General features: G+C 36.2%; 1 protein-coding gene across 1 annotated transcript in view; it reads left to right on the top strand.

The window, feature by feature from the left end:
- LOC141298188 (rho GTPase-activating protein SYDE1) overlaps nucleotides 1-16,891 on the top strand; it is a 36,691-nt gene that overhangs the window by 10,940 nt on the left and 8,860 nt on the right. The window contains exons 2-6 of the mRNA XM_073828700.1: nucleotides 8,247-9,029; nucleotides 11,578-12,453; nucleotides 13,632-13,861; nucleotides 13,951-14,077; nucleotides 15,496-15,665. Of these exons, the coding sequence (XP_073684801.1) occupies nucleotides 8,247-9,029; nucleotides 11,578-12,453; nucleotides 13,632-13,861; nucleotides 13,951-14,077; nucleotides 15,496-15,665 (2,186 nt within the window). The remainder of the gene's footprint in view (nucleotides 1-8,246; nucleotides 9,030-11,577; nucleotides 12,454-13,631; nucleotides 13,862-13,950; nucleotides 14,078-15,495; nucleotides 15,666-16,891) is intronic.

Here is a 16,891-nt window from a genome sequence, read left to right as displayed (position 1 = left end):
TTTAATTTATTTTGTTTTTGTCTTAGAAATTTTAGTATTTTAACTTCAACAACTTTAAATTTTAATTAATTTAATTAAATTTATCTTTTTGTTTATGTATTATTTTTGTTTTAATCGATGTAGTGAACACTTGTATTTTTATTTATTAACCTAAAAGGAAAAAATGAACAAAAAACTAAAAAAATGTAACTAACATTAAAATAAAAATTGTAAAATACAAAGATAAAAACTATATATAGTTTATATATAAAGAAAGTAAAAAAAAAGTATCAAATTTAGTATGCATTGTAGTACTTTATATATAGTTTTTATTCATATTTTAAGTTTTTATTTGTTTGTTTATTTATACATACATGATATATATATATATGATTTATTTCAGTTCTGTTTTATTACAGTACATTTTGTTGTATTATTTTAAGTAGTTTGTCTAAATAAAAAAAAATAAAAACTATGTAGACAATAAAAAATTACTAATAAAATGACAAAAACACAACAAAATGAAGAAAAAAAACAAAAAACATTAAAATGAAAACAGAAAATACAATATTAATTTATTTAAATGGTTTTTAATCAAAATCTTAACCTTGTAATTTTATCCATTGATCTTAACAATGATTAATAAATATTGTAACAGTTGTTTATTATTATTAACTAACATTAACTAATGGAACCTTGTTATAAATTTACCATTTTGATGCTAAATGACTAATTTAATTAAAATTAACAATAGCACTGATTCTTCTAGTCATATGATGTTTTGCAAAAGAAACCAGCAAGTTTTTATCTGGGTCTGTTTATCGCCTCTTTCCCATTTCTGCTCACGTTGGTCTTTGGTCTGACATCACGAGGAACCTTCATCAGAAAAGTACAGCGTGTTCTCACTGCTCCACATTAGAATGTAAACATACGCACTTAATACATCTTTTTGCTTTATAATGTCTCTCTCTCTAGTGGCCATCTAATGCTTCAGGCTCTAGACTGTTTGTACGAAGGGTTTAAGTGCAAAATCAAGTCCACAGAAGACTTCTATTGTGATTGTGACTCAGTAATTCATTTAATATTTCTGATATTTACAGATAATTAGATTTGTATTTGTTATCTGGTATAGTAATAGTGAGGCTTGAAGTAAACAGCACTCATAGATGATTAAACTCAACAGATCTGATCTTAGAAAGTGTTGTATTAGAGATTGTAAACCATTGCAGTCGGTGTTAATTAGATCAGTTTTGTCAGGGTCTCCTGTGTAGCTTCAATAGACTTCCTCCAGGTTTGCTGTGTGTTTTTCTGAGGAAAAACATTTACGTTTTTAATCCTTTTTTAACGGCTTCCTCTTCCTGAGGCTCTTCCTGGAAGCGCAGATTCACAGCGTGAGCAGAGAACAGCGTGAAAACTGTCTGTCTGACCTAAATATATAATTGAATAAAAACACTGCTGTTCAAAAGTTTGGGATCAGTAGGATTTTTAATGTTTTTTTAAAGAAGTTTCTTATGCTCATTAAGGCTGTGTTCATTTGATCAAAAATACAGAAAAAAATGTAAAATTGTGAAATATTTTTACGACGTGAAACAATGTTTTTCTATATTAATATACATTAAAATGTAATTTATATCTGTAATTAAACTAGAATTTTTTTTTAGCATCATTACTCCAGTCTTCAGTGTCACATGATCCTTCAGAAATCATTCTAATATTTCGGAACTTGCTACATTTTTTTTTTTTTTTTTTTAGAATTCTTTGATCAATAAAAGGCTCAAAAGAACATTTAAATTTATTTAAAATAGAAAGTTTTCTAACAATATACACTCAGAAGTTCAAAAGTGTGTCAGTACATTTTTATTCTTTCTTTTTTTGAAAGAAATGAATACTTTTATTCACCAAATAAAAAGTCATAGCATAGATTTTGTTAGACATTGTTAGAAAAGATTTATATTTTGAATAAATGCTGTTTTTTTTTTTTACTTGTTGTTCATAAAAGAATCCTGAAAAAAGATTTTGACAACATTGATAATTCTAACAATAAATCAGTATATTAGAATGATTTCTTAAAGATCATGTGACACTTAAGACTGGAGTAACAGCTGATGAAAATTCAGCTTTGCATGACAAAAATAAATTATATTTTAAAGTATATTAAAATAAAACCCATGATTTTATATTGTAATAACATTTTGCAATATTACTGTTTTTTTCTGTATTTTTGATCAAAGAAATGCAGCCTTGATGAGCAGAAGAGACTTCTTTAGAAAACATTACTGTCTTACTGATCCCAAACGTTTGAGTGGCAGTGTATTTAAAAAAGTATATGTATTTTAATAGTTTTATTTATTATTACTATATTGTTCACAGTGTATTTACATTTACAATATGTTTTTTTGGTCGTATGGGAAAGCACATTTTATGGGCCTGCGTCCAAACAGAAGTAGAGTGTAATGTGCGGTTTGAGGCACTCTGTGAAAATATGTAAGCAGAAATGCAGCTGTCAGCATCTGCTCATACTAATAAACTGATAACGCTGTTCTGCACCGTATCTGTCATGTGCTGTCTGGGCCCATGTTTAATTCTATAATCCTGCTCTAAACACAGATGAGACCCGCTTCCAAAATGAAAAATAGAGCACTGCAGAAAACATTCCATACGATGTTGCTCCTGCGCAGAAACAAAACATCCATTGCAGAATCAAGAATGTGTGCAAAACAGAGCTATAATAAATGCATGGCGTTTCAGTAGGATGTCCATTGTTTTTCTGTGTAACAGCAGCGCTGATTAATCGTTAAGATAAGAAACTCATCCTAGAACAGTACGGATTGTTCAAGTTCACTTCGAGGCCCTCGGATGACACACATTATGATTTATGTCTCGTTTCCTTGAACTCTCAAAAAAGAGAAAATAATGCATGATATTTAGAGGTCATGCATGCTCTAAATAGTAAATAATCTTTTTTTTTTCAATTTTTACATTGTTTATGCAGATTATCTTCACTGTGATCTTCATTTTTTACTTTTTGTTTATTCCTTTTCTTAATCTTTGAATATACGCTTTCCTGAAGCTCAACCTGTAAAGCTGGCAACACTAATATAATAGGTTTGATTCCCTGGGAATGCATAAACTGGCAAAATAAATGCATGGATAAAAGTGAGAGCCAAATGCATGAATGCACCTTTCTTCAGTTTATTTGCATTTTTTTGTCTGTGCAATATCTCATTAAGTAGCTCTGTCTGTGTCTCTAATTCTTTTTTTCTGGGCTGCTTACACCAATGTCATAGGGTCGATTCCCTTGCAATGCATGAAGTGGCAAAAAAAAAAATGCATGGATAAAAGTGAGAGCCAAATGCATACATGCACCTTCCTTCAGTTTATCTGCATTTTTTTTGTCTCTGAAATATCTCAGAAATTAGCTCTGTCTGTTTCTCTCCTCTTTTTCTGGGCTGCTTACACCAATGTCATAGGGTCGATTCCCCTTGCAATGCATGAAGTGGCAAAAAAAATGCATGGGTAAAAGTGAGAGCCAAATGCATAAATGCACCTTCAGTTTATCTGCATTTTTTTGTCTCTGAAATATCTCAGAAATTAGCTCTGTCTGTTTCTCTCCTTCTCTTTTTCTTGGCTGCTTACACTTATGTAAGCATGCAACTTTGTTCAGTTTATCTGCGTTTTGTCTGTGAAATATCTAAAAAAAAAAATGGCTCTGTCTGTTACTCTTCTTTTTTTCTTTTTTTTCTTGGCTGCTTACATCAATGTCATAGGTTCGATTCCCTGGCAATGCATTAACTGGCAAAAAAAAGTTTTTAGTATTGCTCAGTTCTGACCATCAGAAAGACCTTGCTCAGCAAGAAGAAAAATTACAGAGAACATTGAGCGCAGATGTTTAGAAGTGAGTTTCCTCTCGATCTAATGACTGAGGACGTGAGAGACTTTCCACAGATCTGATCTGATGTTTCAAACTCTCGGAGGAAGCATCTTCATGGGGGTCTGGATCTGGATAGGCCAAGGCTCTTCCAGATTGTGTTTCCCTCTGGATCGTGCCTGTATTCGCACTTACAGGTCTTTTAGACGAGGCCAGAACTATTCCTTTAGTTGTAAAGATCATGCATGTTTATTTTGGCTCTATCATCGCCGCTCTATTAGATGAAATAACTCATAGGAGTTTCGTAATGCCTCGAGACATGCATGTTTTGAAACAGAAGATCAGCTTCCATGTTTTTAGTCTTTTCCTGATGTGATTATTAATAGTTTGGCTCGTGTTTTCGGGGCAGATGAGAGCAAGTACAGCGACAGGATGTCTCAAATTATGCTGCAGAGATGTGGGCGGCTGAAGGGGGTGGGATCGACATTCTGGGAAAAACTCTTTAACCGTTACGCCGTGAATATTCTCAGCAAACATCACCACTAATTATTTCACACTGCCAAACATGGTAAATAAACTCAGGAGTAAACAAACAGGCTGTTTCAACACATTTTATCTTTCAACAATTTGTCATGGATTTGTTTTTCGAAACACATCTGTGACTACTAACTTCTGAAACATTGAAAAATGGCACTTTAACAGAATGTTCTCCAATCAAACATGTTATTGCTGATACAGATAATGTACAAATAATGAGTATACAGTCTATAAATGACTAAACTGAAGTTCTATGTAAAAGTTTGCCAGTTCTGGGCCGGGCGCATATGCCTATTTAGAGTCGTAACAAACTAAATAGAGCCGCTCCAGTTTATCAATGTGCTGTTTAAACCTAGAATAGACTTCATAAACACACAGACTGGTGAATGAGCGTCAGAGGTGAAGGGTGAGTCCAGCGTGCCGCCCGTGAGAGCATGCTTTGTGTGAGCGTGTGTATTTTGGGGTGTTGTAATGAATAGTGAATAGGGTTAAGTGTGTGTGTGTCTGTCCAGCTGTGAAGGAAAGCCCTTTACACAGACCGCTCATTGAAAACCTCTTAGCGGCCCAACAGCTGTGTTTGTCACTGAAGTCGCTCCCTGTTTTAGCTTTTCGGATTTCCATGTGTGCCACTGTTGTCTTGTTTGTCTTCATTTTTTACTTTTTGTTTATTTCTTATCCTAATCTTTGAATATTTGCTTTCCTGAAGCTCAACCTGTAAAGCTAGCAACACTAATATCATAGGTTTGATTCCCAGGGAATGCATGAACTGGCAAACCAAAAAAAATGCACCTTTCTTCAGTTTATCTGTTTGTTTGTTTTTTTGTCAGTGAAATATCACAGAAAGTAGCTCTGTCTGTTTTCCTTCTCTTTTTATTGGCTGCTTACATCGATGTCATAGGTTTGATTCCCAGGAAATGCATAAACTGGCAAAAACAATGCATGTATAAAAGTGAGAGCAAAATGCATAAATGCACCTTTCTTCAGTTTATCTGCATTTTTTGTCTTTGAAATATTTCAGAAAGTAGCTATTTCTGTTTCTCTCCCTCTCTTTTTATTGGCTGCTTACACCAGTGACATACGTTCGATTCCCAAAGAATGCATAAACTGGCAAAAAAAAAAAGTGGATAAAAGTGAGAGCCAAATGCATAAAAGCACCTTTCTTCAGTTTATCTGCATTTTTTGTCTGAAATATCTCAGAAAGTAACTCTGTCTGTTACTCTCCTTCTATTTTTCTTGGCTGCTTACATCAATGTCATAGGTTCGATTCCCAAAGAATGCATAAACTGGCAAAAAAAATGCATGGATAAAAGTGAGAGCCAATTGCATAAATGCACCTTTCTTCAGTTTATCTGCATTTTTGGTCTGTGCAGTATCTCAGAAATTAGCTCTATCTGTTACTCTCCTTCTGTTTTTTTTTTTTTTTTTTTTTTTGGCTGCATACATCAATGTCATAGGTTTGATTTCCAGGAAATGCATAAACTGGCAAAAACAATGCATGTATAAAAGTGAGAGCCAAATGCATAAATGCACCTTTCTTCAGTTTATCTGCATTTTTTGTCTTTGAAATATTTCAGAAAGTAGCTATTTCTGTTTCTCTCCCTCTCTTTTTATTGGCTGCTTACACCAGTGTCATACGTTCGATTCCCAAAGAATGCATAAACTGGCAAAAAAAAAAAAAAAAATGCATGGATAAAAGTGAGAGCCAAATGCATAAAAGCACCTTTCTTCAGTTTATCTGCATTTTTTGTCTGAAATATCTCAGAAAGTAACTCTGTCTGTTACTCTCCTTCTATTTTTCTTGGCTGCTTACATCAATGTCATAGGTTCGATTCCCAAAGAATGCATAAACTGGCAAAAAAATGCATGGATAAAAGTGAGAGCCAAATGCATAAAAGCACCTTTCTTCAGTTTATCTGCATTTTTTGTCTGAAATATCTCAGAAAGTAACTCTGTCTGTTACTCTCCTTCTATTTTTCTTGGCTGCTTACATCAATGTCATAGGTTCGATTCCCAAAGAATGCATAAACTGGCAAAAAAATGCATGGATAAAAGTGAGAGCCAAATGCATAAATGCACCTTTCTTCAGTTTATCTGCATTTTTGGTCTGTGCAGTATCTCAGAAAGTAGCTCTGTCTGTTACTCTCCTTCTGTTATTTTTTGGCTGCATACATCAATGTCATAGGTTTGGTTCCCAGGAAATGCATAAACTGGCAAAAACAATGCATGGATAAAAGTGAGAGCCAAATGCATAAATGCACCTTTCTTCAGTTTATCTGCATTTTTTTGTCTAAAATATCTCAGAAAGTAACTCGGTCTGTTTCTCTCCTTCTCTTTTTCTTGCCTGCTTACACTAATGTCATAGGTTCAATTCCCAGGGAATGCATGAACTGGCAAAAAAAAAAAAAAAAAAATGCATGAATAAAAGCATCCACCAAATGCATAAATGAAAATCAAACTATACTTTTCTACACCTTCTTTCAGTTTATCTGCATTTTTTGTCTGTGAAATATCTCTGAAAGTAGCTTGGTCTGTTTCTCTCCTTCTCTTTTTCTTGGCTGCTTAGGCAAAACAGGAAGTCATCTGCTGGCCCACTTAACGTACTGTAACACTTCCTGCTCAGGGAAGCATAAAAGGGGTCTGTGTTGTGTTTGTCTGTTTTCATCTTAAAGTCAATTTGGCTTATGTAATGTGGCATATTTTAGAGCAAACCAGGATGAAGAAAGAAAAGAAGGGTTGGAACTGAAAACATTTAGAGTCACTTATATTTATGCATTTGGTAATGCTTTTACCTAAAACAACTTATATTGCATTCAGAGTACACATTTACATTGTATCAGTGCATGCATTCCTTAGAAATCAAACCCTTGACTTTAACAACCCTTGATACTCTATTTTAGGAGTGGGAAAGCCACTTGTTAGAGAATACTTCAAATGCATTGATTTCAGTAGACATCGAAAGGTCCGCAAAAGCCCCTTTTTGTCCAAACCTTGAATGTAAACTTTTTCCGAAACGCACTCTGACGTAGGCATCAAATGACCAGTCAAGTGCTCGGAAATCCAATTTGCTGTATTCCCAATTGATTCCCGAACTGATCCGGCTCTCTCTGCGCCCTCAAATTAGACTTGCGCATTCCTATCTGTCAAACTTTCCATCAGAGCTTTGTGCAGTGTTTAAGCAGCATTTGTGGTTTAGGCATTTGGTTGTGGAGTGTTGTCTTGGCCTTGTAAACTAGCAACGCTTTTGACATGCTCATGAGCAGTGCTAACTAAAGAGATGTTTTATTCAGCGCTTCCAGAGTCATGCGAGGCAGCAGAGATAATGTGCAGAGCCGATCTGGAGGGCAAACGGGAGTTATTCATGGCTTCTGGAGCTGGATAAGATATTTGGCTAACTGTGTGTCACAAGCCACGTTCATAATTTCAAGAGGGGAAAGAACAGACTGAGAGAGAGAGAGAAAGGGGGAAAACAGGGGAGGAGGGAGTTTGGAGAAACTTCCAGATGTGCAAGAGGGTGGGAGTGCAAAGAAGGAGATGGTAAATATCTGCAGCCCTCCTCTCGATGTCTGTTTTTGGTCTTTTTTTTATTCTTTTCAGTCGTCCTTTTTCTTCGCTGCTCTCTGTCCACCTACGTCACTGTAAACTCATCTCAGAAATGTTGTTTTAGGGAGGAATGAAACCCTGTAAAGCTTAATAGCCCCCAGTTTCACTTTTACTTGCGGTATTTGATATTTCCGAGTGTTGCAAGTCTCCAACGATCCATTCTTCAAGTTAGTCACTCCAATCCAGACAAATATTTCAACACCAAATAAGGCCAAAAACTCCTGCTATGGTAATGATTGCTGGTTTCTTTCCTCTGCCTTAGAAGTGACAGGGAAAGTGGACCTTTTCCAAAGTTCTTCAGCAACTGCATCCACCTCAGGCCAGGCTGAAACAGAAAGCTCCACCGTGGAGGAGTGCACCAAACGCTCCCAGATCACCGTCTCCAAAAAACAAAACTGGGCCAAACTTCCCTCCACGAGTAGAGACCCAGCCAGCACAGATTTGTGTACGAGCCTGGTCTATGGGCCGCAGGACTGGGATTTGTGCTCAGGAAAGGCTGAGGTCTCAAAACAGGCCTGGAGCCAAAGGACTTTGAGTGAGGATGACTTTAAGAGGAAGCGGAATGATCTGGAATTGGAGTTTGGATATTCCAGGACACCGTGTGACTCGGTTGACTTCGGTTTACCAGAATTGACCCCTGCATCCACAACTTATGTGGATGTGTGTGTCCCCTCTAGCTCAGCGAAGATCTCTGGGCAAGGTGCCTACCTTCAGCACCTGGACAGGAGTAGTCGAGCCTGGGTGCTGTCCACCGGAAAGCCCCAGGCATCAGATGAAGTCCTCCCAACCAGAATCACAGAGTGGCGACAGGGCAAAGATGGAGATGGGAACATTTGGTACAACCCCATTCCTGAAGAGGATGACTCGAGGGCCAGCGGAGGAGCGGATCAGGAAAACTATGGAGATCCGTGGAGAAGGAGAGAAACGGCCGAATTGGCAAAGGAGAAAAGAGACCAGAAACGATCAGGGGCTTTGAGTCCCACCGGTGTCCATCAAATGAGAGAGATTCAAACGGAGGCCGACGTCATCAGGGCGGATAGTTCGGGTATGATCAGGTTTTCCATTATGTAAGAGTTTGTCAGAAGCTAAGCTGCATTGCCAGCACACTTTCATTTCACACAGCTGGTCTTAAAAAGGAGGCTAAAATGAGCAGTGCTGTTTTGAAACAATATTTATAACAAGTAGAAAGAAATGTTGTGCTATGATTGGCATTCACACATTTAAAAAAATGGGATGGGAAGCAACCACAGTAAATGTAATTACAAATTCTTTTCTTAAAACCTAGTGAGCTGCCTACATAGATGGCATTTTAGGTGTGCTCAAAAGGTGAAGTTTGTTCCAAAAGGTAGGTGGCATAATTATAATTGTGCTACCTTCTTTTTGGCAAAGTTATATGTGACCCTGGACCACAAAACCAGTCATAAGGTTAAATTTTACAAAACTGAGATGTATACATCATATATAAAGTTCAATAAATAAGCTTTCTATTGGTATATGGTTTGTTAGGATAGGACAATATTTGGCCGAGATGCATCTATTTGGAAATCTGGAATCTGAGGGTGCAAAAAAATCAAAATACCGAGAAAATCACCTTTAAAGTTGTCCAAATTAAGTTCTTAACAATGCATATTACTAATCAAAAATGACATTTTGATATATTTACAGTAGGAATTTTACAAAAAATCTTTTTGGAACATGATCTTTACTGAATTCCCTAATGATTTTTGGCATAAAAGAAAAATCAATAATTTTGACCCATACAATGTATTTTTGGCTATTGCTACAAATATACCCCAGCGACTTAAGACTGGTTTTGTGGTCCTGGGTCACATATGAGATCTATGGAGCACTTCAAATGTGAACTTGTTTTTTACTGCCTATGTAGAGCAGTGGTTCCCAGCCACGTCTCCTTAATCAAACACACCTGATTCAGGTCATTAACTCATTAGAAGACACTCCAAGACCTGAAGTGGGTGTGTCAGACAAAGGAGACTACAAAATCTGCAGTGTTGTGGGTTCTCCAGGAACGTGGTTGGGAACCACTAATAAAGCAAAGCTGGGAAGCTCTTGCACTCGAAGGCCTACTGTTCTGCTAAGATTAGTTCCAGCCCTGATGGAACTCACCTCTCTGTAGCTTCCTAGTACCTGAAGACCTTGATTAGCTTGTTAAACTTTTCAGGAAAGTTGATCTTGAGATCCACAGTAGATCCCTGATGTAGTGTGGTCCAAATCAGTTTACGACAGGGGTGTCCAATGCTGCTCCTGGAGGCTCACCTTCTAGATAAGTTTATCTCCAGCTCTAATGAAACCCACCTGAATCAGCAAATCAAGGTATTCTGGATCTCTAGAACAGGGGTCTTTAGACTCAGTTCTTGAGGGGTGGTGTCCTGCAGAGTTTAGCTCCAACTTGCCTCAACACACCTGCCTGGAAGCTTCTTGTTGGCCTAGTAAGACCTTGATTAGCTGGTTCAAGTTGGTTAATTAGGGTTGCAGCTAAACTCTGCATGACAGTGGCCCTCTAGGACTGGACACTCCTGAGTAGAGTTTGGCTCCAACCCTGATGAATGTACCTGTCTGGAGCTTTCTAGGAATCCTGAAGAACTTTATTAGCTTGTTCAACTCTGCAGGAAAGTGGATCTTCAGATCCAGAGTTGCCCAACCCTGATGTAAAGCGTTCCAAATTAGTTTAGGACAGGAGTGTCCAATCCTGCTCCTGTAGGCTCACCTTCTAGACAAGTTTATCTCCAGCCCTAATTAAACTCACCTGGATCACCTAATCAAGGTCTTTAGGATCTTTAGGACAGGGGTCTCCAAACTCGTTCCTGGAGGGCCGATGTCCTGCAGAGTTTCGCTCCAACTTGCCTGAACACACCTACCTGGAAGTTTCTAGCATGCTTAGAAGGACCTTGATTACTTGGTTCAAGTCTATTGAATTAGGGTTGGAGCTAAACTGCAGGACAGTGGTCTTCTAGGAGCAAAATTTCACACTTTTTCTGTAGAGTTTAGATCCAACTCTGGTCAAACTTACCTGTCTGTAGCTTTTATTAATGCTGAAGAACTTGATGTGTGATGGAAAGTAGATCTTGAGGTCCAAAGTTGCCCACTTATGATGTAGAGTGTTCCAAATCAGTTCAGGACAGGGGTGTCCAATCCTGCTCCTGGAGAATCAACTTCTAGACAGGTTTATCTCAAGCCCTAATTAAACCCACCTGGATCAGCTAATTAAGGTCTACAGGATCTTTAGAACAGGGGTCTCCAAACCTATCCTAGAAGGGCCAGTGTCCTGCAGAGTTTAGCTCCAACTTTCCTCAACACACCTGCCTGGAAGTTTCTAGCTAGCCTAGTAAGACCTTGATTACCTGGTTCAAGGGAACCTAAACTGTGTAGAACACTGGCCCTCCAGAACCAAGTGGAGATTTCCATTTCTGCTCCCAAGGTTAAATTTCTGTTGTCCTGTGTAGGTAGTAAACATCCAGGCAACTCACTAGGTTTTGGAACAGACTTGATACTAGAGCACAACTTCTACTTGCCTGTCTGAGCATAAGTTGTAAGTTCTTGTACATTTCTAACATTGTATGTTTCTTTCGGTTTAGATCTGGTTGTGCTACAGTCAGACTGTGTTAGCTCTACTAGTGGTGTGAACTCTGACAGTCCCGGGGCATCAAAGAAAAGCCCGGGAGAGGGTGGAAGTGGCAGCAGTGTGATGGACAGGATCAAGTCTCCAGGTACAGTGCGCCGGCTTTCTATGAAGATGAGGAAGCTTCCGGAACTAAGGCGGAAGCTTAGCCTACGCTCGTCTCGTAATCAGCGCCACGGACAAGGGAACACCAGCGGTGCACAAGTAGCATCCGACGAGGCTTCCCCACCAAATGCACGCAAGGAATCATCCAATGTCATCAGCAAGTACCACCTGGACTCTAGTGCACCCGCAAGGCCAAGGCGCCGATCCTCTCGAACGCGTTCTGCGAGTAAGGGAGGATATCTTAGCGATGGAGACTCACCTGAACTCTTGCCAAAGGGTCAGGGGCCCAAAGGGTCACCTACACCACCACCACACGGCTGTGGACCACAGGATTCTTTCACTGTGGTAGACGCAGAGTCGTTCCGCTTGTACTCGATGGCGGATCAGCCTCGCTGTGCTCAGAGACTTTCAGGGCTGCTCACAGTGCATCTGCTGGGCGTTGACGAGCTGCTACGATCTCCTCGGACCGACGCTACTAAAGAGGTCTTCTGTGCCATTCAAGTGGATGGGGTTACCCGGGCTCGAACGTCCCTGCTCACCTGTCGAGGGGCGAGTCTCCCGCTGAACCACACCTTTAATCTGGAGCTTGAGAGAGCGAGGTTGCTCAAACTGGTCATCCTGACGCCAACGACTGTTAGTGCAAACAACGGATCTTCTGCGCCTGCCGCTCCCGCACGTAACCGGGTGTGCTGTCTGGGTGCTGTGGCTTTACCGCCCCTCTTCAAGGGTAAGAGAACAACTTATTTGCATATGAAGTCCCAAGGTGAATTCTGATTGGATGAGTCATTTTCAAAGCTATTAAAATACTATGAGAATAAAGTCGAAATACTATGAGAATAAAGTCATAATATTATATAAATAAAGTTGAAATAATACGAGAATAAAGTTAAAATATAATGAGAATAAAGTCAAAATTACGAGAATTAATTCTTAGCAATTACGAGATTAAATGCATTACTAAATAAATATTCATCTATGATGTTTAATGTTTCAGTTTTCATCACTATTTATAAACTATGACCGCGTTTTAGTGCCACGTTAAAAAATTCAATCTAAGATTGCAAGAATAAAGTCAAATTACTCTCTGAATATTTTTATTCTTTATTCTCGTAATATTTCAATCTTTATTCTTATAACATTTCAACTTTATTCTCAAAACATTTCAACTTTATCAAAACATTTCGACTTTATTCTTGAAATAAAACTTCAACTTTATTCTCGTAGTATTTCGACTTTATTCTTGTGATATTTAACTTTCTTCTCATGAATATTTCAACTTTATTTTCGTAGTATTTTGACTTTATTCTCAAAATATTTTGATGTTATTCTTAAAACATTTTGACTTTATTCTTGAATCATTTCAACTTTATTCTCGCGGTAAAATTTCTACTTTACGAGATATTTATTTTATTCGAAAAATGTCTACTTTATTTTCGTAATATTTTGAATTTATTCTTGAAATATTTTGATGTTATTCTTGTAGTATTTCAACTTTATTCTCAAAATATTTTGGTGTTATTCTCGTAATATTTGAACTTTATTTTTATAGTATTTTGACTTTATTCTCTAAAAAATTAGACTTTATTCTCAAAACATTTAGACTTTAGTCTCATGATATTTCGACTTTAATCTCTAAACATTTAGATTTAGTTCTCAAAATATTTAGACTTTTATTCTTGTAATATTTCGGCTTTTTTTTTTTTTTTTTTACGTGCCACTAAAAATCTTAATAAACAAAATAAATTTTAGCCAGTAAAGATTTGACAAGACCCCATTACATAATAAATTCTGTAGCACTGACATATTTATATAATTGCACAACCATTGCACAGCCATACCCTGCTTTGGCTTTAATCTTGCGCCTTGCTCTTATCTCTTTATCTCGTCTGTCTCTCTCTCCCGCAGCGTCTCGCAGTCAGCAGCTGTGTGTCCGTCTGGAGCCTCGCGGGTTGCTGTATGTGAAGCTGACCCTCCTAGAGCAGTTTGTGACCCCGTTCCCCCGCCAGAGTGACCTGCCGCCCCCGAATGTGTTTGGGGTGGAGCTGCGCCGCCTGGTGGAGAAGGAGGCGACTACGCTTAAAGTGCCTTTGATCATTCAGAAGTGTGTTTCTGAGATTGAAAGGAGAGGCCTGAGGGTGAGACAAGCTCAGATATCTGTCAGACATGATGTGTGTTAAATATGACTGTATTAAATATGACTATATGCCTTTCTGTGTGTCTGTAGGTTGTGGGATTGTATCGTCTTTGTGGCTCCGCAGCGGTGAAGAAGGAATTGCGGGATGCGTTTGAGAGGGACAGTGCAGCGGTTACCTTAAATGATGAGCTCTATCCAGACGTCAACGTCATTACCGGTCAGTCAACCACAAATAACACTGTACTTTGATATTTACTATAAAAGCTTAGTTCTGTCGTGGAAATTAACATTTTAATTGTGGCATTTTTCCCTCAATTCTGAGTTTATATTTCACAATTCTAATATGAGAAAAAGTCAGAATTGTGAGAAATATACTCAGAATTCTGAGAGGTGAAGTTGAAATAATGAGAGGGGTCGTAATTTGTGAGAAAGTCAGAAATTTGAGCAAAACATTTTTTTTTTATGGTGGAAGCAGAGTTATTATAGTTGACTAAAACCATAAATTAAATTAAATAAATGTTAACTGAAATCAAATAAAATCTAAAAAACATTAATTCATTTTATTTGAACTAATTTGCAAAGCAGCATTTCTCATTTTTATCTAGTTTAACTTGATGTACTAAAATAACTAAAACTGAAATAAAAATTAATACAAACTATATAGACAAAAATTAGAAAATGCACATAAAAATGACTAAATCTTTATGTAAAATGAACATGAAAAAAATTATTCTCAAAATATTTAGATTTTATTCTTGTAATATTTTAACTTTATTCTCATAGTATTTCCACTTTATTTTTGAAATATTTAGACTTTATTCTCGTAGTATTTCCACTTAATCTTTTTAATATTTAGACTATTCTAGATATATTTTTACTTAATTCTCAAAGAATTTCAACTTTATTTTTGAAATATTTAGACTTTATTCTCGAAATATTTCTACTTTATTCTCATAGTATTTCCACTTTATTTTTTAAATATTTATACTTTATTCTTGTAATATTTCTTCTTTATTCTCGTAGTATTTCCACTTTATTTTTTAAATATTTTCACTTTATTCTCGAAATATTTCTACTTTATTCTCATAGTATTTCCACTTTATTTTTTAAATATTTCGGCTTTATTCTCGTAATATTTCAACTTATTTAATTTACTAAAAACAACAAAACTAATAAAAATGAGAAAATGCACAGCAAAAATGACTAAATCTAAAAATAACATGAATTTTCAGAATATTAACAAAAACTATAATGCTGTATACAATTATACTAAAGTAACAATGGGTGGAAACAAGCTTGAATTCTTAATTAATTCTAAATTCTTAATTCTACATTTTTCTGAGAATTGCAAGGAAAAAAGTCTGAAATATGAGATATAAATTGCTCTATGGTGGAAACAATCTTGACTTTCAAGTGTGAGTTTATATCTCAACATTCAGAATTTTTTTTTCTTAGAAATTAGGTTTTTATCTCTTAATTTTGAGTTTATATTTTGCAAGAAAATTGCAAAAAAAAGTCTGGATTGTGATTTAAAAAGCTTTCATAATTTAGTTGGTATATCAAGCTATTTGAATGTAAGTTAATAGTGGATTTTTGTTGATGAAAGTATTGATTGATTTGTAATGTTGTTGTCAGGCATTCTGAAGGACTACCTGCGTGAGCTGCCGTCTCCTCTCATCACGAGGACCCTGTATGAGGTAGTTTTAGAGGCCGTGATGGTTCGACCGGCCTGTAGAAACGACAGCGACGCTCAACGATCACAAAACACCGTCTCACTGCTGCAGTGTCTTCCAGAACCAGAGAGGGTAATGCATCTGTCTGAATGTCTGTCGGACGTTTTTGATCAATCGAATGAATCCAGTCTAAAAGTTCTAAAAATTTCTGCTTATATCAGTGTTGCCAAGTCCACGGTTTTCCAGTCTACTTTTATTTTTAGTTTATATGCACCCTTTAAAATCCAAATCAAATATCTTTGTGCATTGCATCTATTTAAAAAATAAATTAGAATTTTTATCAAAATGCATTTATTTATTTTTGTTTGTAAAGATGATATTTTCCAATACAATTCAGTGAGTTATTACTGTTATGATTATTTTAACTCTCATTTACCCTTGAGTTTGCCATAAATATAGCATTTGATTCTGGTGTTTAATGGTAAAAAATGAACAAATTTTAAACTGGTCATAATATGTCATTTAAATATAAGCATGTTTCCAAAAGGTGAATAGACACATGCATCACATTTTTGAATAAGATTGATAATGTTGTTGAATTCATATAAACAAAATGTTTCTGTTTTTTACATTTACACTACCAGTCAAACGATTTTGAACAGTAAGATTTTTTTTAATGTTTTTTAAAGACGTCTCTTCCGCTCACCAAGCCTGCATTTATTTGATCCAAAGTACAGCAACAGCTGTAATATTGTGAAATCTTTTTACTATTTAAAGTAACTGCTTTCTATTTGAATGCATTTTAAAATGTAATTTATTTCTGTGATCAAAGCTGAATTTTCAGCATCATTACTGCAGTCTTCAGTGTCACATGATCCTTCAGAAATCATTCTAATATGCTGATTTGCTGCTCAGGAAACATTTTTTATCATTATTATTATCTGTATTTAAAACAGTTACTTTTAGGATTCTTTGATGAATAGAAAGATTCAAACAGCATTTATCTAGAAATTGTAGAAATGAATACTTTTATTTAGCAAGGATGCTTTAAATTGATTAAAAGTGATGATAAAGACATTTAAAATGTTACAAAATATTTTTATTTCAGATAAATGCTGTTCTTCTAAACTTTCTATTCATCATAGAAACCTGAAAAAATTCTACTCAGCTGTTTTCAACTTAATAATAATAATAAATGTTTTTTTGAGCAGCAAATTAGAATATTAGAATGATTCTGAAGGATCACGTGACACTGAAGACTGGAGTAATGATGCTGAAAATTCAGCTTTAATCACAGAAATAAATTACATTTTAAAATATATTCAAATAAAAAGCAATTATTTTAAATAGTAAAAATA

This window comes from Garra rufa, chromosome 22 (assembly GCF_049309525.1).
Source record: "Garra rufa chromosome 22, GarRuf1.0, whole genome shotgun sequence".
NCBI classification, from domain to species: domain Eukaryota; kingdom Metazoa; phylum Chordata; class Actinopteri; order Cypriniformes; family Cyprinidae; genus Garra; species Garra rufa.
Note: the sequence above shows the minus strand (reverse complement) of the source record. Positions and strands in the feature narration are given on the sequence as shown.